This window comes from Palaemon carinicauda, chromosome 2 (genome assembly GCF_036898095.1).
Source record: "Palaemon carinicauda isolate YSFRI2023 chromosome 2, ASM3689809v2, whole genome shotgun sequence".
Taxonomy (NCBI): domain Eukaryota; kingdom Metazoa; phylum Arthropoda; class Malacostraca; order Decapoda; family Palaemonidae; genus Palaemon; species Palaemon carinicauda.
The window spans coordinates 124,960,972-124,982,721 of NC_090726.1; the positions used below are offsets into that span (position 1 = coordinate 124,960,972).

General features: G+C 27.5%; 2 protein-coding genes across 2 annotated transcripts; one reads left to right on the forward strand and one right to left on the reverse strand.

Annotated features, from left to right (window-relative positions):
• Positions 1–4,787: 4,787 nt before the first annotated feature.
• Positions 4,788–14,984, reverse strand: LOC137619783 (nucleolin-like). The gene is made up of 3 exons (XM_068350087.1): positions 14,960–14,984; positions 5,611–5,823; positions 4,788–5,332 (listed from the first exon to the last, which is right to left on the reverse strand). Exons 1-3 carry the CDS (start codon positions 14,982–14,984, stop codon positions 4,788–4,790), a joined length of 783 nt encoding a protein of 260 aa, XP_068206188.1.
• A 903-nt stretch (positions 14,985–15,887) lies between these two features.
• LOC137619790 (zinc finger BED domain-containing protein 5-like) lies at positions 15,888–18,832 on the forward strand. The gene is made up of 3 exons (XM_068350095.1): positions 15,888–17,497; positions 17,663–17,882; positions 18,797–18,832. Exons 1-3 carry the CDS (start codon positions 15,888–15,890, stop codon positions 18,830–18,832), a joined length of 1,866 nt encoding a protein of 621 aa, XP_068206196.1.
• Positions 18,833–21,750: the final 2,918 nt, after the last annotated feature.

A 21,750-nucleotide genomic window follows, 5' to 3' on the forward strand; every position in this document is an offset into this window, starting at 1 on the left:
CAGCAATGCACATCTGGACACTACTAGAGCGTGTAGGGGAGACACCTCCTGCAGGTCGATCACCCACAAATTCAGTCACGGGGGTGAGTCACGTGAGAAAAACCTGTTTTTTTTTGACGCTCGGGGTCGCAAACGACCCATCGTACCTATCCAGGGTTAAATTGCCAATTAAATGTGTTTCCTTTTATATGGTGGGGTACTGTGATGAATAAACAAAATAAAATTAATAAAAAAAAACTCAAGATTACTAACTACTATCACAATAATGAAAACATTGAAATGATAATATTCACCATCAAATATATATAAAATTTATATATTTTCAGTCTGATTAAATCTAACACAACACACGGGAATAGTGTTTTCTTAAAAAAGTAATATACATAAAAATAAAAAAATAATGAATGAAAAGTTTTTTTTTTCATTTTGAAGCATGTCTTTATTTAACACAGCGTTTATTTTTTCTATCATAAATATAATTGTTTGTTATTATTTTATCAATTAATTCTTCAATGGGTTGGTTATCAAAAGTACTCTTATAAGAACCCACGGGTTGAATATCCTCATACATTGTTGAATTTGCTGATATTGATGTGCAATAAAAACACGGACGCATGCAAATAGAACAAAAATAGCCTTTAAATTCTTCCCAATTTTCAGTAATATCCTGAAGTGGCTTGAAATTATCAATTATATTTACACAAAAATAATCGTGGTATCCATCGGGCCCAGTCACCAAGCCTGGATCAGATACATAACGTATACATTCTTCACAAATAACTCTCCCAGTTTTTTCACAAACACATCCAGAACAAATAATTACATTATCATCAGACCTTTTTTTTTTATTTTATAAAATTTTTTCACAAAGTCATAATATGTTAATTTTGGAATATCGCTGGTGTTGTCATTATTATTTTTTTTTTTTTTGGTTGTAGTGTTTTAGAATAAACTTTCCATCGAATATGAGCATCAACTGTAAATAATATTGCATATGAAAGGGATACAGACTCCGGCTCCAAATTAAAAGTAATAATCAGATTATCGATAAAGTTTTTCCAAGACCTGGGATCTAAATACAATTTATCAAATATCAAACCAAGCCAAACTGCACAGGGCCTTAATTTTATTTTCAAATGATTGTCGTCTTGATATAGCATACGAAAAAAAAATCCACAATCACATGAAATGTTTACTTTGTGTTCCCCATCAAAATTTAATGGACAATGTGTATGAAATTTATCTTCCATTATCAATTTATTCTAAATACTAAGTTCATCAGCAACAACAATGGAAAATAAAGCCTTTCTTCATAATATATATACAAAAAAAGAAAAAAATTATGTATTTGGAACAAGATCGTTTGTAATTATTTCTTATTCGTCCTCTTCGTGGGTTAAATTATTGATTACTATAGTATCAACCAAGTCTGAATATAATTTTTTAAAATAATATACATATCTGAAACAAGAATAATATTCATCAAATATCTTTAATTTACCAAAGCGAAAATGAGGTGATACTGTAGTGGAATGAAAACAAGGACGTAAACAGTATTTACAATAATAATGATGATAATTATTAATTATATACACAAATATATTGAATTTTTTTTTCTGTGCCAAAACACTTAGCTATTGGTAAATCTTCAATGAGTCTCGTGTGAAAATAATCTGTGAATTTGTGCCTCCCACTACTAACCCAGCTTGGTTCAATTGTATAATGCATACACTCTTCACATAAAACATCCCACGTTCTTGTACAAAAATATCCAGTATAAACAATTACATTATCAGATTCTTCTTTTAGTTTATAAAATTTTTCTATAAAATCGTAGGGTATTAGTTCTGGAATATTGCTGATATTGCCATTATTTCTAAAAATATTTTCTCGCAGTTTAGAATAAACTCTCCATCGAATATTAGCATCAATGGTAAATAATAATACATAGGGGAAAGGCAAAAAATTATCTTTTAAATCTATATCAATAATCTTATCATTATCAATAAATTCTTTCCAAGTTGTGGAGCCTAAAGCTAATTTTTTGAACATATGAAAAAGCCAAAATGCACGATTTAATAATCTTATTTTCAAATGATTGTCGTCTCGATATAACACGTGAAAAAAAATCCACAATCACTAGAAATATCTACATTCCGTTGGCCATTAAAACTTATAGGCAAACTTAAGGGCCATAATATATCATTAGGATTAGGATTAGTATTCATTTCAAATTTACTACTACTATTACTACCACACCCAAAACGTCAAATTATAGCGGTGAATCGTAATGTTATATTATATTTATATTATTATCATTAGTATCATGTATGGAAATATTTTTGAAAATAGTGTAAAACGCTCATAATGAAATGAAAATAAGGAAAGTTTCATATATAAAGCACTTATCGTGTGATATGAAACCAGAATGAAGGGCGTGAAATTTATCCCTCTATATATATATATCTCTCTTTCTCCAATTAACTTTACATAAAATTATATAACTATACAATGAAAATTAGAAATAATTTAAGAATATGAGATTTAAATTTATTTTATAATATAGTATATATTTACAATTGTAAAATTATTTCGGTTAAATGTTCTTTGTACATATATGTTATTTGTTAATCAATTACCAAATTTTCCAATGACTAGCTAACAAGACTTGTAAATTTTTCTTTTGTAATCGTGTTAAGTGTAACAGATTTCATTCAACAAACATCAAAAGGGAAATCTTTTAATTCCGTGTATTTGAACTATAATCACAAATATAACTAGATAAAATCATTGTGATTAAAGTATTATTATCATAAATCCGTGAAACAACTTAAGAGAGGTAAACCTATTATTTGTTATACAAACTCTTACTTGGTAAAAAAAAATAAAAAAAAGGCTTTTCTAGTCAAGCCGATAAAATTATAATTATATCAAATATAAGGAGGGAGCCATAAGTGTAAGCTTTCTAACTTTGAAATTAAAAGTTTGTAGATTATTTTATTATTATTATTATTACTATCCAGTCTACTTACAACCCTAGTTGAAAAAACAAGATGCTATAAGATCGAGAACTCCAATAGGGATAAACAGCCCAGCAAAGAAAGAAAACAAGAAAATAAAATAAACGACGAGAATAAATTAATAATAAAACATTCTAAAAAAGGTAACAATGGCAAAACAGAGATGTCATATATAACTATAAAAAACTTATGTTAGTTCGTTCAACACAAAGAAAATATTTGCTACAACTTCTGGTATATATATATATATATATATATATATATATATATATATATATATATATATATATATATATATATATATATATATATATATATATATATGTATATAACCAACACGTGTCAATTTAAAGAAGAATGTATACCTTTGTTTATATATAAAAATAAACTGTCAAGGAAGGCCATATAGACAATTATATGAACGCCGCCGTATGTAATAACCATCATTGTAAATACATATAATATATTTTGTAAATTTAAACAATCGTGTTATTTTATTTAGCCATATAAAAACAAAACTTATTTAAATGTTGAGATTCTTTATATATATATATATCCAAAAACACCCATTTATAGTCGTATCCACATTTTTTCTTTGGCAGGAGTTTCATCAAAATTATAATTTTTTAATGGATTGTTAAGTATATATTATTACAAAATTTAGATATACTACGAGCCTGCTAAAAAAAACATAATAATAATACCATTAATGATTTATTACTTGATATAACAAAAATGAGGTAAAATATTTCAAGTATAGAATATGAGATATAACTTTATTTTATAATATGATGTACATTTACAATTGTAATACCTTCTATAGTATTGTGTCTACAACAAAGCCCATTTTTTTCGAAAGTATTAGATAATATGGAATTATTTGTCTCCTCTTCATCAAATTTTTTTTTCAATATACTTTACCTCAATTTCAAGAGAGTAAGTATCTTTTGCCTTTATAATTTTTTTTTATTGTGGGCACGGTGATTTTAAACAACACGATATACATCGGCCAATGATATCATAATTTACTATATCACATAGATGATTGTTGTTTAATATAATGATATTCTCTATGTCGTTTGAAAGCAATATAGAAATTTCAGTGTTGCTTTCAGATATTACAATCATCAACTTATCAATTGGTTGTTTTTTTATAACATCAGTATTCATTTGTGTTATACAATTATTGAATATTACAAACAACTTTAAAATATTTTTAAATTCCTGACTGATACAGTTTTTAACTTTATCATTGATAATAACATATTTGAATTTTTTTAAAATATCTGGAAATTTTCTGGTGATCGGAAAACATTTTTGTTTTTTAAGTACCTGCGTGTACTTATTGCCACTAAACGATTTCATTTCATCGTCAAACAGTTTGGCTCGAACAATTTTATCGAGAAAAATTTCCCATGGTTCATATTTTGTTTGTTTAAAATATGACCTTATATAATTTAATTCATCATTATTATGGAAACTGTAAAATACAAATATTTTACAGTTTACATCTGACATATTACAGGCTGTTAAAAAATAACTCAACAGAAAGTTAATTATCTTATAAAAATGATGTGTGTAGTATTTTATGTTTAGGGATATGTTTTTATATCGTCTACTTAACAGCTCTTTCATTTCTGGTATAATTTTGTTGATACTTTGTTTAGAGTCATCAATTATAAAGATGGCATCACAAATTTTCCTAGGAAAATTTTTAGTTGTGATGCTTACCAAAAATTTATGTTCTTTATTCGAGTCTCTTATCTGTTAGGCAAGAACAATATCCTTCTTTTTATTTTTCTTTACATAATCTTCAAGATTGTTTATCTCGATGTTTAAATCACATTCATGTCCGATAAAACACCTTTTTGAGGTGAAATTAGATATATCGAAAAAAAGGTGTTTCATTTTTAGAAACTTCTCGTGCATATTTATTGTTTCTTCTTTTTCATCATTATCCTCTGGGGTCGACGAGATTAGAAAATCGTTATCTTCTTCTTCTTTGTCGTCGTTATCCTCCAGTCCTAATAATCGCAGAAAATTATTATCTTTACCACCATCTTCTTTATCATCATTGTCTTGATATTTTTCCTCCTTTTCGCTTGTTATTGAATAGTTTTGTGGTCTCCGTTTTTTTTTTATTAGAAAATCGTCATCTTTTTCTTCTTCGTCGTCGTCGTTGATATCCTCTGGGGCTGACGAGATTAGAAAATTGTCTTCTTCTTCTTCTTCTTCTTTGTCGTCGTCGTTTTCCGCCTTATCATTTGATTTCCTTTCTTCTTCGTTGTCGTCGTCGTCGATATCCTCCAGTCCTAATAATCGCAAAAAATTATTTTCTTTATCACTATCTTCTTTATCATCATTGTCTTCATATTTTTCCTCCTTTTCACTTCTTATTGTTTTTTTCACCAAAATGGGGCTATAGTTTTGTGGTCTCCATTTTTTTTTATTAGAAAATCGTCATCTTCTTCTTCTTCTTCGTCGTCGTCGTCGTTTTCCGCCTTATCATTTGATTTCCTTTCTTCTTCGTCGTCGTCATCGTCGTTATCCTCCAGTCCTAATAATCGCAGAAAATTATTTTCTTTAACACCATCTTCTTTATCATCATTGTCTTCATATTTTTCCTCCTTTTCATTTGTTATTGTTTTTTTCACCAAAATGGGGGCTATAGTTTTGTGGTCTCCATTTTTTTTTATTAGAAAATCGTCATCTTCTTCTTCTTCTTCGTCGTCGTCGTCATTTTCCGCCTTATCATTTGATTTCCTTTCTTCTTCGTCGTCGTCATCGTCGTTATCCTCCAGTCCTAATAATCGCAGAAAATTATTTTCTTTACCACCATCTTCTTTATAATCATTGTCTTCATATTTTTCCTCCTTTTCAATTGTTATTTTTTTTTCACCAAAATGGGGGGTATAGTTTTGTGGTCTCCATTTTTTTCAAAACCTAAAAAAAGGTATTCATCATAATATAAAAGCGGATCGTAAAATTCTTTTGCCGCAGTGGGTAGTGTAGAATAATAATTTTCCTCTAAAAATCGTCAAGGCGAAGGAAGATTGTACTTCATTTTTTTGAGGACGATGGGCCCTTTATCCACAGAGCTCTTTATGTTTGTTCTTTTCATTATAAAATGAGCCCCGTCGGCGCATCCTTGTCTTTTTATTGTTCAATTTATTGTGTGCTTCCCCATCAAGTAGGTTACATTAACCCGTTTAAAAAAAAAATATTTGAATATATATTTTTGCCACAAAAAAATATTTCTAATTTAATGTCTGTCAACCACCAATTGTGTATTTTAGTTAATCAAATTAGTAAAAAAGAAACGTGAAAATTATTTTTTTTCACTTAAAAAAACCGTGACAAAACCCAAATCCCCCAAAAGTTAGAATTTTATGAACTTTTGGGTATAATTTTATTAACTTTACTACAAAAGTTAATAAAATTCCTATATAGGATTTTATTAACTCTATGAAATCAAAACATTTGTGTCACGCTTTTTTTTCAAATTGTAAATATATATATATATATATATATATATATATATATATATATATATATATATATATATATATATATATATATATATATATATATATATATATATATATATATATATATATATATATATATATATATATAAATATATATATATATATATATATATATATATATATATATATATATATATATATATATATATATATATATATATATATATATATATATATATATATATATGATAAGATTACAAAATTCAAATCTGCATATATATATATTATTATTATTTTGAAAAATTCATAGTTCGCGTTTACTTTGAAATTAAACCATAAAAATTTTCATGGTGTTGATAGTAATTATAATGATAAGGCCACAATGAATATTTTTTAATAACAATTATTATTATTATTATTATTATTATTATTATTATTATTATTATTATTATTATTTCATTTATTATCCTCTCTTATTAGCTATTAAAATGGTCATCCACCCTTTTACTTCTAAACTTAAATATTCTAGTATTTTGTTTTTCGTGACTAGGGTAATCATACAATTTAGCAACCATTAAATCGGGTTTATAATGACCCCTGGCAATAATTGTACCTGCTGTTGTTTTTTTTATTCTTTTTACATTTTCATTTAATAAAAATTCTTTTTAAAATAAGACTCGTTTTCCTCCGAAATACTTTTCCACGGACAAGATGGAATTAAATAATACTTGAAAAATTCACGGGGTTCATTACTATTTTCTTTTGGGAAACTTCTAACAATAAAATATTTATCGCTATTATTTACATCCTCTGTATATACTTCTACGTTTTCCTCTATATTATATTTTCTATCTGGTCGAAAAATATAAATATCTAAAAATAAATAATCGCCCATTTTCAGGTCTGCAAATTGTTTAATTTTTAAATCGTCATGATCAATATTCCGTAAATATCTGAATTTGGCGCTATTCTCATTTGCAAGGCGATATTGTTGTTCTTCTTGTGAATAAAGATGAAAATATACTGTTTTTGGAAACCAATCGGCTAATTTTTTTTCGTAATAACTAGAGATTTTATGATTTTTTCCCTTTACAATATAATTACATAATCTGTATGCTGGTATTCTTCTAATAAATCATTGCATAATCTGATTATAGGCGAACATTCACAATTACCATCTGGATTTAACACCAATGTAAATAGTTTTTGAGTGTTTAAACCATAAACTATATATACTATCAACTGGTATTCTATGGCCGATTTTACAAATAACATTCATAACCTCAAAATAATAGAATATTATATATTTATCGTTTGGAATGTCATCACAAAGTAAAATTTCCAGATCATGCAAAAAATTATCAATTTCTTTGAATAAATCAACTTTAATGGGATTTTGTACGTCGTCCATCGTAACAAATAACTGAAAACAAAAGAAATGTGTATATATATATATATATATATATATATATATATATATATATATATATATATATATATATATATATATATATATAAACTTGTATAATATAAAATAATATATATAAATTAGAACAAAATCAAATGAAATATATGCTTAGACACGAAGGAATATAATAGATATGCTATCTATAACATTTTATATACAATGTATGTATATTATGTTTTGTATTGCAATTTGGTGGTGATAAGGCTACTCTAGTAATTATTGTACCCGTTGTTAATTTTTTTTTTTATTGCATTTTCATTTAAATAAAAATTCTCTTCAAAATAAAACTCGTTTCCCTTCAAAATACTTTTCCATGGACAAGATGGAATTAAAAAATACTTGAAAAATTCACGGTGTTCATTAGTATTTTTTTTCTTTAGTAAAATGGTAACGATAAAATACTTATCGCTATTATTTACATCCTCTGTATTAACTTCTTCGTTTTTCTCTATATTATATTCTCTATTTGGTGGACAAAAATAAATATCTAAAAATAAATAATCGCCCATTTTCAGGTCGGCAAATTGTTTAATTTTTAAATCGTCATGATCAATATTCTGTAAATATCTGAATTTAGCGCCGTTCTCATTTACGAGGCGATATTGTGGTTCGTGCGATAAATAAAGATGAAAAGATACTGCTTTTGGAAACAAATCGGCTAAATTTTCTTCGTGATAAATAGAAATTTGTTTATTTTTTTCCTTTCCCAATACAATTACATAATCTGTAAAGCGGTTTTCTTCTAAGAAATCATCGTATGATCTGATTATACGCGAACATTCACAATTACCATCTGAATTTAACACAAATGGAAATAGTCTTTGAGAGTTTAAACCATAAACTAAATACATAATTTCGAATAGCATTTTACGGCCGTCTTTACGAATAACCTTCCACTTTGTTGTTATCATTTCATGATAATAGAATATTATATATTTATCGCTTGGAATGTCATCACAAAGTAAAATATTTTTATCAAGACCATACAAATAATCATTAACGTTTTTGAATAAAATAACTTTAATGGGATTCATTATGTAGTCCCGTAAGTCGTCCATCGTAACAATAACTGAAAACAAAAGAAAATATATGTGTATATATATATATATATATATATATATATATATATATATATATATATATATATATATATATATATATATATATATATATATACATATATATATATATATATATATATATATATATATATATATATATATATATATATATAACCTTGTATATTATAAAATAATATATATAAATTAGAACAAAATCAAATGAAATATATACATTTAAGAAAATTGAATATCTAAGAAAAAAAATTCAGTATAGTGATTAGAATTGTAATCAATGCTATATCAGACATCTCATTCTCCTTCAGAGAATGGGAATAAGTAACAATTAAATAAATAATTTTTTGTGCTTTACTCGTAACTGGTATAGTATTTTAAATTTCTAAGTTGTGGTTTATTGTCACTTGGTGTCTTGTTTTATTATTTTTTAGCGGTTCTTGGATAAGATTTTTTCTGTTTTCTGTTTCTTTTTCATCACAATTCTTGAAAAAGAGAATGTCTGCTTTTGTTTCACGTTCATTTGAAAAATTCGTAATTTACGTTTACTTTGAAATTAAACCATAAAAATGTTCATGGTGTTGATAGTAATTATAATGATAAGGCCACAATGAATATCTTTTAATAATTATTATTATTATTCTTTTGTTTATTTATCCTCTTTTATTAGCTATTAAAATAATCGTCCATACCAAAACGTTCTAGTATTTTTTTTTTCGTGACCAGGGTAATCATACAATTTAGCAAGCATTAAATCGGGTTTATGATGACCTCTGGTAATAATTGTACCTGTTGTTGTTTTTTTATTCTTATTATATTTTCATTCAAATAAAAATTCTCTTTAAAATAAGACTCGTTTTCCTCCAAAATAATTTTCCATGGGCAAGATGGCATTAAATAATACTTGAAAAATTCACGGCGTTCATTACTATTTTCTTTTGGTAAAATGGTAACGATAAAATATTTATGGCTATTATTTACATCCTCTGTATATACTTCTTCGTTTTTCTCTATATTATATTCTGTATTTGGTGGACAAAAATAAATATCTAAAAATAAATAATCACCCATTTTCAGGTCTGCAAATTGTTTAATTTTTAAATCGTCATGATCAATATTCTGTAAATATCTGAATTTAGGGCTATTCTCGTTTACAAGGCGATATTGTTGTTCATGTGATAAATAAGGATGAAAAGATACTATTTTTGGAAACAATTCGGCTAAATTTTTTTTGTAATAACTAGAAATTTGTTTATTTTTTTCCTTTTCCAATACAATTACATATTATGTATAGTGGTTTTTTTCTTAGAAATCATTGTATTATCTGATTATAGGCGAACATTCACAATTACCATCTGAATTTAACACCAATGGAAATATTTTTTGAGAGTTTGAACCATAAACTAAATACATAATATCGACTGGCATTTTACGGCCGTCTTTACGAATAACCTTCTACTTTGTTGTTATCATTTCATGATAATAGAATATTATATATTTATCGCTTGGAATGTCATCACAAAGTAAAATATTTTTATCAAGACCATACAAATAATCATTAACGTTTTTGAATAAATTAACTTTAATGGGATTTAGTATGTAGTCACGTAAGTCGTCCATCGTAACAATAACTGAAAACAAAAGAAAATATATGTATATATATATATATATATATATATATATATATATATATATATATATATATATATATATATATATATATATATATACATACATATATATATATATATATATATATATATATATATATATATACATATATATATATATATATATTATATATATATATATATATATATATATATATATATATATATATATATATATATATATATATATATATATATATATATATATATATATATATATATATATATATATATATATATATATATATATATATATAACCTTGTATATTATAAAATGATATATATAAATTAGAACAAAATCAAATGAAATATATACATTTAAGAAAATTGAATATCTAAGAAAAAAAAATTCAGTATAGTGATTAGAATTGTAATCAATGTTATGTCAGACATCTCATTCTCCTTCAGAAAATGGGAATAAGTAACGATTAAATAAATAATTTTTTTGTGCTTTTCTCGTAACTGGTATAGTATTTTAAATTTCTAAGTTGTGGTTTATTGTCACTTGGTTTCTTGTTTTATTAATTTTTAGCGGTTCTTGGATAAGATTTTTTCTGTTTTCTGTTTCTTTTCCATCACAATTCTTGAAAAAGAGAATGTCTGCTATTGTTTCACGTTCATTTGAAAAATTCATAATTCACGTTTACTTTGAAATTAAACAATAAAAATGTTCATGGTGTTGATAGTAATTATAATGATAAGGCCACAATGAATATTTTTTAATAATTATTATTATTATTATTTTGTTTATTTATCCTCTTTTATTAGCTATTAAAATAATCGTCCATACCAAAACGTTCTAGTATTTTTTTTTTCGTGACCAGGGTAATCATACAATTTAGCAAGCATTAAATCGGGTTTATGATGACCTCTGGTAATAATTGTACCTGTTGTTTTTTTTATTCTTATTACATTTTCATTCAAATAAAAATTCTTTTTAAAATAAGACTCGTTTTCCTCCAAAATACTTTTCCATGGGCAAGATGGAATTAAATAATACTTGAAAAATTCACGGCGTTCATTACTATTTTCTTTTGGTAAAATGGTAACGATAAAATATTTATGGCTATTATTTATATCCTCTGTATATACTTCTTCGGTTTTCTCTATATTATATTCTCTATTTGGTGGACAAAAATAGATATCTAAAAATAAATAATCACCCATTTTCAGGTCTGCAAATTGTTTAATTTTTAAATCGTCATGATCAATATTCTGTAAATATCTGAATTTAGGGCTATTCTCGTTTACAAGGCGATATTGTTGTTCATATGATAAATAAGGATGAAAAGATACTGTTTTTGGAAACAAATCGGCTAATTTTTTTTGTAATAACTAGAAATTTGTTTATTTTTTTCCTTTTCCAATACAATTACATATTCTGTATAGTGGTTTTTTTCTAAGAAATCATTGTATGATCTGATTATAGGCGAACATTCACAATTACCATCTGGATTTAACACCAATGGAAATATTTTTTGAGAGTTTAACCCATAAACTAAATACATACTATCGACTGGCATTTTACGGCTGTCTTTACAAATAACCTTCCTCCTAGTTTCACAATAATATAATATTATATATTTATCGTTTGGAATGTCATCACAAAGTAAAATATTATTGTTAAAACCATACAAAAAAATTATTAACTTTTTTGAATAAGTTAACTTTAATAGGATTCTGTACGTCGTCCATCATAACAATAACTGAAAACAAAAGAATATAAATATATATATATATATATATATATATATATATATATATATATATATATATATATATATATATATATATATATGTATATGTATATATATATGTATATATATATTCATATATATATATATATATATATATATATATATATATAGATAGATAGATAGATAAATATATATATATACATATATATATATTTATATATATATATTTTTATATATATATATATATATATAAATATATATATATATGTATATATATATATATACATATATATATATATATATATATATATATATATATATATATATATACCTTGTATATTATAAAATAATATATATATAAATTAGAACAAAATCAAATGAAATATATGCTTAGACACGAAGGAAAATGATAGATATGCTATCTATAACATTTTATATACATTTCAGTTTAGATGATATAATCTATATTATGTTTTGTATTATGCTTTGGTGGGTAATCATAAATTTAATATGCAAAGCATATCTATAACATTTTATATACAATGTATGTATATTATGTTTTGTGTTGTAATTTGGTGGTGATAAGGCCACTCTAGTAATTATTGTGCCCGTTGCTGTTTTTTTTTATTCCTATTGCATTTTCATTTAAATAAAAATTCTCTTTAAAATAAAACTCGTTTTCCTTCAAAATACTTTTCCATGGACAAGATGGAATTAAAAAATACTTGAAAAATTCACGGGGTTCATTACTATTTTTTTTTTTAGTAAAATGGTAACGATAAAATATTTATCTCTATTATTTACATCCTTTGTATTTACCTCTTCGTTTTTCTCTATATTATATTCTCTATTTGGTGGACAAAAATAAATATCTAAAAATAAATAATCGCCCATTTTCAGGTCTGCAAATTGTTTAATTTTTAAATCGTCATGATCAATATTCTGTAAATATCTGAATTTAGCGCCATTCTCATTTACAAGGCGATATTGTGGTTCGTGTGATAAATAAAGATGAAAAAGATACTGTTTTTGGAAACAAATCGGCTAAATTTTCTTCGTGATAAATAGAAATTTGTTTATTTTTTTCCTTTTCCAATACAATTATATAATCGGACAATGTATATTATGTTTTGTATTGTACTTAGGTGGTGATAAGGCCACTCTAGTAATTATTGTACCTGTTGTTGTTTTTTAATTTTTATTGCATTTTCATTTAAATAAAAATTCTCTTTGAATAAAAAGTCGTTTTCCTCCAAAATACTTTTCCATGGACAAGATGGAATTAAAAAACACTTGAAAAATTCATGGGGTTCATTACTATTTTTTTTTTTTTTGGTAAACTTCTAACGATAAAATATTTATGGCTATTATTTACATCCTCTGTATATACTTCTTCGTTTTTCTCTATATTATATTCTGTATTTGGTGGACATAGATAAATATCTAAAAATAAATAATCACCCATTTTCAGGTCGGCAAATTGTCTAATTTTTAAATCGTCATGATCAATATTCTGTAAATATCTGAATTTAGCGCTATTCTCATTTACAAGGTGATATTGTGGTTCGTGTGATAAATAAAGATGAAAAGATACTGTTTTTGGAAACAAATCGGCTAAATTTTCTTCGTGATAAATAGAAATATTTATTTTTTTCATTTTCCAATACAATTACATAATCTGTAAAGCGGTTTTCTTCTAAAAAATCATTGTATGATCTGATTATACGTGAACATTCACAATTACCATCTGGATTTAACACCAACGGAAATAGTTTTTGAGAGTTTAAACCAGTGTTTCTTAAAGTGTGGTCCGCGGACCCCCAGGGGTCCGTGGAGTATTCCAAGGGGTCCGCAGGATAATTTTTAATATTGATATCAGTCAAATTTTCGGCCAAAACGTCCTAAATTCCTATTTTTGTAGCACCAAATCCGGATGGCTTTTTACAGTGGCTAAGTCACATTGGGATGGAAGTAATTTAAGTAATGCCGCCTTCCTCCCTTGGGGTGAAATCCTCAACGAAATTCCGAAAAAGACACACACACAAAAACAACTTTATAGAAGGCAGTGGTGTTTATGATTTGGCAACATTGTACTGACTGATGCCCGGTGGTGCGGCCGCCCGCCACATCAGTGTTGCCAGATTATCATAAATTTCTGGATATCTTCTGAAATTTGCAACTATTGCCAGAATTTAAGAAATCCAGGCAGAATCTTCTGAAATTTGTAATGATTTGTCAGTTATTTCCCAAAATTTTATAAATATATACAGAAATCTGGGAAACAAATATAAATAATATTCTAAACATTTCTAGGGAAATGGAACGAAGAGAGAGAGAGAGAGAGAGAGAGAGAGAGAGAGAGAGAGAGAGAGAGAGAGAGAGAGATTGCCTGTTCCAACTCCCAATATATACGTTTCTGACGTCACATGGTCGTGGGACACAGAGAGAGATTATGTTCTGAACCGTTTCAAACATATAGGCAACACGTATGTTTTCTATATAGATTTCAGTGGCACAATATCGGTCCGACTGTTGAAAGGTACCCATATTGACAGTCACTTTCGCCATGTTCACTCGTATTTGAAGTTCAGTGTTCTAAGTGTGTTGGCTTGACGCCTGATTAACTATCTTACGGTAAGATTCTGTCCTTCTGCTGTGATTTCATACATAACTACACTTGATTAAATCTGTTATTCACCATTTAGAAGTAGTATTGAATTATTTGTTGAAATCAGTCCAAAGAAACAACTTTGTGTGTCGGCCTAGGCATAGCCCATTTTTTTGTTTTAGTGAAAAACACGGTTTCATGATATTATATATATATATATATATATATATATATATATATATATATATATATATATATATATATATATATATATATTAAGCTAATATTATTGAAGTTACGTTTACTTTTTGTATTCAGTCAAATAAATTACAATTCATTTAATATGTCAAAGTAATTGCCAATAATTTACATATTTTTGTTTGTAGTATGTTATTAATATCGTAGTTTTTTCTACTTTCATGAAAATTCTAATTTGATGCATAGGCCTAAGTATTATTGAATTTTTCTTTAAATTCATATAAGAAAAATGTTCCTTTTGTATAATCTATTCGTGATAACAATACAATAATTGTCAGGAATTTTTGGAAATATCCAGAAATTTTGTTGCAAATTCCTCAGAAATTATTCAGTGACCATCTGCCAACACTGCGCCACATATCAGTTGATGTTAAGGCTGCTGTGAGGAACACACGGCAGTTGCTTGTGCTCCTCTTTGTAGGTAAGATAATCATCTGGATGCTTTTGACAACATACTGATTTTTATATGCCATTTGTTAACCGTTATTACCTACCTTTTTGAGATTAGAATTTCGAATACTAGACCTCGTGACCTCGCCAAGTTACTTGTTACTTGCAGGATAAACATCAGAAGACAGCCTAGCTTACTTTTTAGCATCAGGATAATGGATCTGTGGCTCAAGACAGGCTCACTTACAAAGAAAAAAACTGAATTCCAGAACAACAACCAAGACAGCACTGGCCTTAAAGAAGAAAGAAACGATGCTAACAGTGCAACTCAGCTCAAGCTACTGGAGGCAGGCGCAGATGCCATGGACGAAGGGAACACCGCTGACACAAACCAAAGCATTACAGATGCCTCGGTTACCACTGTAGGGCACAAGCAAACACACCAAGAAACAGCCAAAAAGAAGCGTAAATACTGCAGTGATTACTTGAAACTTGGATTTTTTTGGCAAGGCAACAGTGAGGATCCTATCCCACAGTGTGTTTTGTGTTATGAAACATTAGCTAATGAGGCTATGAAACCCTTAAAGCTCAGAAGACATTTCGAGTCCAGACATAAGGAATATGTGGGAAAACCCATAGAATTTTTTCAAAGAAAATGTAATGAACTTGATATTCACAGAAAAAAGGAAGCTTCATCTTTTTTTATACCTGGAGAAAATGCAAAGGCCACTGAATCTTCATACAAAGTGTCGTTATTAATTGCAAAAACAGGAAAGGCGCATTCCATAGGCGAGACTTTGGTCAAACCAGCAGCCAAGATAATGACAGAGATCATGCTTGGAGAAAAGGCTAGTAAAGAAATAAACAAGATACCTTTGTCCAACGACACTGTCAAGAAAAGGATAACGTCAATGGCTGAAAATGTGAATGTTCAGCTGGTGTCACAATTACAGCAGAGTCTGTATTTTTCACTACAGCTGGACGAGTCCACAGATATAGGGAACGAGGCAAATCTTTTGTGCTTTGTTAGGTACATTTACTGTGGGGAAGTACATGATGAATTTCTTTTCTGTCGTCCTCTTCCTACAAACACAACAGGAGAGGCTATCTTTAATGTAGCTAACGATTTTATTGTCCAAAATGAACTCTCCTGGTCGCGATGTGTTGGAATCAGCACAGATGGTGCAACTGCGATGACTGGTAAACTAAGGGGCCTAGTGAGTCGGGTACAAAGCATTGTACCACAGGTAAAGGCAACACATTGTTGCATTCACCGTGAACAACTTGCTGTGAAACATATGCCTACCTGCCTTAAAACAGTTCTGGAAGAGGCAGTAAAAATTGTCAATTTCATCAAAGGGAAAGCACTGAACACCCGCTTATTTACAGTTCTGTGTGAAGAGATGGGAAGCGAACACACAAAACTCCTTTACCATACAGAGGTTCGCTGGCTGACACGGGGAAAAGTTCTTTCCCGTCTCTTTGAACTTCGTGAGGAAGTGCAAATTTTCTTGTATGAACGTCATGACCTATATAATCGAATGCATGACACCCAGTGGCTCACAAAACTGGCATACCTGTCTGATATTTTCAGTACACTAAACGGATTGAATCTGTCTTTGCAAGGAAAAGATACTACCATCTTTAAAGTGCAGGACAAAATACAGGCAACACGAATGAAGCTGGACTTGTGGTGCAGCCGCATTGACCGCAAAGATTTTGAGTCTTTTCCTTCATTAGCAGATTTCCTGCTTACTTCCAAGGAAGAGCTAGATGTTGACACAACACAAGCTTTCAAAGCCCATCTGCAAGGCCTTCACTCAGAGTTAGGAAAATATTTTGAAGAACCAGACCCAAGCTTTGAGTGGATTAGAAATCCATTTGTTACAGATGAAGTAGATATAGAAAAGGTCAGTGTCAACCTGTCATCAAAAGAGGCTGATAATCTTGTCGAGATTGCAACAAGTGGGACACTGAAGACCCTATTCAGGGAAAGAAGTTTGGCCAATTTTTGGGCTCAAGTCCAGCCAGAGTACCCTGGACTTGCAGAAATTGCTTTGAAACACTTGATGCCGTTCCCAACAACGTACAACTGTGAAATTGGATTTTCTACACTGGTTGATCTTAAAACGAAGAAGCGCAACCGAATCAATGTCGAACCCGACATGCGACTGAAACTCAGCAGACTGAAGCCAGATATTCCAACAGTAGTGAGGCAGCAAAAACAGTATCATTCATCGCATTAAGTATGGTTGTGAGATATGAGGAGGAAGCGTTGCTGTTAAGTTCATGAAAACTTGGATGCAAAATTATCAATGTTGTGGAAATTATGTTAAGCAAAATATAAGCATTTATGTTGAAGATAAGCCATTAATAAATAATTCAGTTGTAATTTCAGTATATTATGACCTGCAAACACTTTCAAACTCAAGAGGAAAATTATAATATTAAAGGGTCCGCTACATGAGTAATTTTAATAAAAAGGGGTCCGCTGCACAAAAAAGTTTAAGAAACACTGGTTTAAACCATAAACTAAATACATACTATCGAATAGCATTTTACGGCCGTCTTTACAAATAACCTTCCACTTAGTTGGTATCATTTCATGATAATAGAATATTATATATTTATCGTTTGGAATGTCATCACAAAGTAAAATATTTTTATCAAGACCATACAAATAATTAACGTTTTTGAATAAATTAACTTTATTGGGATTCCGTATGTCGTCCCGTATGTCGTCCATCGTAACAATAACTGAAAACAAAAGAAAATATATGTATATATATATATATATATACATACATATATATATATATATATATATATATATATATATATATATATATATATATATATATATATATATATATATATATATATATATATATATATATATATATATATATATATATATATATATATATATAAATATATATATATATATATATATATATATATATATATATATATAAACCTTGTATATCATAAAATAATATATATAAATTAGAACAAAATCAAATGAAATATATACATTCAAGAAAATTGAATATATAAGAAAAAAAATCAGTATAGTGATTAGAATTGTAATCAATGTTATGTCAGACATCCCATTCCCCTTCAGAGAATGGGACTAGTGGACAATAAAAAGGATGCTTAATTGGACACGAAGACTCTAAACATTTTTTATTGTTATATTATTTATATCTATCATTTTATATTTATATTTACCTAATCTGATATATTTGATAATTATATTTATATTCTTTATGTATAAACACATTAAGCATAAAAAACTCCCCCATACCAAGTAATAAACCATTAATGGTATTATTGTTTTTTTTTATAATTGATTCGTGGTATATTGAAATTTTGTAGTAATATAAACTTAACAATTGATTAGAAAAATAATATTTTTGATGGATGGAAATTTATGTTTTACGCCCCCCCCCCCAAAAAAAAAAATTATAAATTTGGAAAAAGAGATTGGTTTGCATAACTATATATGGATATATAATTGGGACGAAACTCCTACCAAATAAAAAATATTTGCTGTAGATTATAATTCAAACGAACTTATAATAATTCCTTTACCACACCCTTATTTTACTAATAAATATAATCATATTGTAATTGTAACCAAAAATGTAGATATATTTTTATCTCGCATAACTACACTGCGAGAAAGGCGAAAAATATTTTCAGACATCCAAATCAAATTGTATCCCAAAGAAACGGGACACATCTTGAATAAAGACTTTTCTTATCTAGAAATATACTCCAAGAAAAATATTGGTACAGTCATAAAAATTTATTGTTCAAAAACAAAATTATTATCTAAGGTATTTCAAAATGAACAAGAATATTATGGTATTGATGCTATAGGTAAATATAGAAATGTTATTCAGTGTTATTTTGATTGCATACGACATGACAGATTTAAAAGAAATACGACAAATACCAAAAACATATTTTCTTCTAGGGGATTATTCCGCATTATAAAGAAAAAAAAAGCGGTTCGGATGGTCATGAGACTCAACTAAAATATTTGTCTGATAATATAAATATTTTAAAATATTTCTGTGGTTATAGAATAACTAATTTACAAATAAAAAGAAACACCAAAGAAGAAATAGTGTCTTGCGTTTTTTATACCACCACCCATGGTAATAAAAGAAAACGATTGAATAATAATAATTGTATATCTAAATCGACATTAAATCTAAGTGGCAATGAAAATGAAAAAAAATTGATTAAACAAATTTTAAGTGCTTTGTGTTGTATTAAAAATACTGGTTTGATAATAACTGGATGGGATATAGATAAATGTGATTTTCAATATCTGTTAGATAGAAGTCTTTTTTATGGTTTAATCAAACACGACAAGAATCAACACCTTCATCCTCCTATAAATTCTTTTTCTTCTGAAATAATTATTCCTCTACCACCCTGGAAAATCAACATAGATGCTTTATGTTATAAGGAGATATTTCAAAATACAATCATAAAATTTCCTAGATATAATCCTCCCTCGTATGAATTGAAAATTATTTGTGAAGCTTTAGATATTAAATGTAATATCGCTAAAGATGGGGGGGGGCAGAATTATTATTTTCTTTTTTAGAAAAAACCGAAATGATTTCATGTGTTTTGTCTTTATTTAGCATTGCAGATTTAAGTCCAAATCCCGCTTACGGGCCCCTATTTTCAAAATTGTGAAATGTTTCTATCCCAGGCATTGCTGCATGCTTACTTGAAAATTTTTTCCAGTCAATTGTTATTGCTCCTATAAATAATAGTAATCATTTTTATTATAAAATACCACCCAATGATAATAATCACAAGAATAATTTATTAGTTGGGGGTTTGGTATTACCACCAGAAAAGGGAATTCATTATTATATTGAAGGAAAGATAAACATTGGAAGTGTTGATTTTGAATCAATTTATCCAAATATTATGTCAACCTTTGGGATAATTAAAGGATATATATGTCGGGTTTCTGATGAAGAATGTGAAAACAACAAATTTTTTTTTTCATAAAAACTTTAATATTTCACCTTGGATAAAAACAAAACGCAATAAAGATTACCATTATTTATCACTAAAAGCATCTATGGAAAATAATGATAATTGTACTCCAATTCGGCCATTTTGTGAATATCTCATAAATAAACGACAGCAATATAGAAAGGGGTCGTCCTAGTCCCTTATTTTCAAATTGATGATAAATTCAATTTATGGTTTATATTCTCATAATACATTTCCACTATATTCTCCTATGGCTGCCAATATGATTACAAATTATGGAAGGTGGTTTCTGAACGAAGCCATTGATTATTTCACTAAAAGATTTTCCGATACAGTATGTTTGTATGGCGACACAGACAGTATATTTTTATCAAGCCCCTTTCATATAACAGAACTAATATCATAATATAATGCATTTCAAAAATACCCCAAGATTAAGTTAAAAGTTGAAATTGTTTTTAAGCGATTAGTTTTGATCAGAAAAAAATTATACATAGGAAAACTTGACAATAACAAATACAAAATATCAGGCTTTCCTATCCGTATGCCCCATTTTATGTATGAGCCTATGATAAAATGTTTACATTCTATTCTTGATAACAATGAATATATTTATAAAAATTATATCGAGGAAGCTTTACAGAATTTCCTATCATTAGATCTGATCGACAATCATCAAAATTACTTATCAATAATTATGTCAAATAAAAGGAAAAAAAATATACATTGCTCCAAAATAAAAAATGATAGACTATTATTTGGCACCAACGTTCAATCAACTTTTTTTACTTTTAAATTTGCCATCAATAAATGATTTATTCCTTTGTGGAATAGACAAACAAATTCAAGATTATATAACAAAGGGTTATACATTTTTAGATTTTTCTAATCAGCGTGATAGTATGTTACTTGGTGGTATTGAGATTATTAATAGCAATATTCCTGATGACATTCAAAAATTTTGGAGAAATGTAGAGAAAAAGAAAAATATTTTATTATATGCCACTTTGAGTAGTCAATTTGCAAATAAAAACATCGAGGAACCTT

What these genes read in the sequence shown, in the direction of transcription:
- LOC137619783 (XM_068350087.1), bottom strand. Translation starts at nt 14,984, where the DNA reads ATGGCGAAAGTGACTGTCAATATGG. An exon ending in GAAAGTGACTGTCAATATGG is followed by an intron (nt 5,824 to 14,959) that starts GTACCTTTCAAC and finishes TGCGATTATTAG; the next exon opens with GACTGGAGGATAACGACGAT. An exon ending in CAATGATGATAAAGAAGATG is followed by an intron (nt 5,333 to 5,610) that starts GTGTTAAAGAAA and finishes TGCGATTATTAG; the next exon opens with GACTGGAGGATATCGACGAC.
- LOC137619790 (XM_068350095.1), top strand. Translation starts at nt 15,888, where the DNA reads ATGGATCTGTGGCTCAAGACAGGCTCACTTACAAAGAAAAAAACTGAA. An exon ending in CTGCAAGGCCTTCACTCAGA is followed by an intron (nt 17,498 to 17,662) that starts GTTAGGAAAATA and finishes GACCCTATTCAG; the next exon opens with GGAAAGAAGTTTGGCCAATT. An exon ending in AGCCAGATATTCCAACAGTA is followed by an intron (nt 17,883 to 18,796) that starts GTGAGGCAGCAA and finishes ATTCCCCTTCAG; the next exon opens with AGAATGGGACTAGTGGACAA.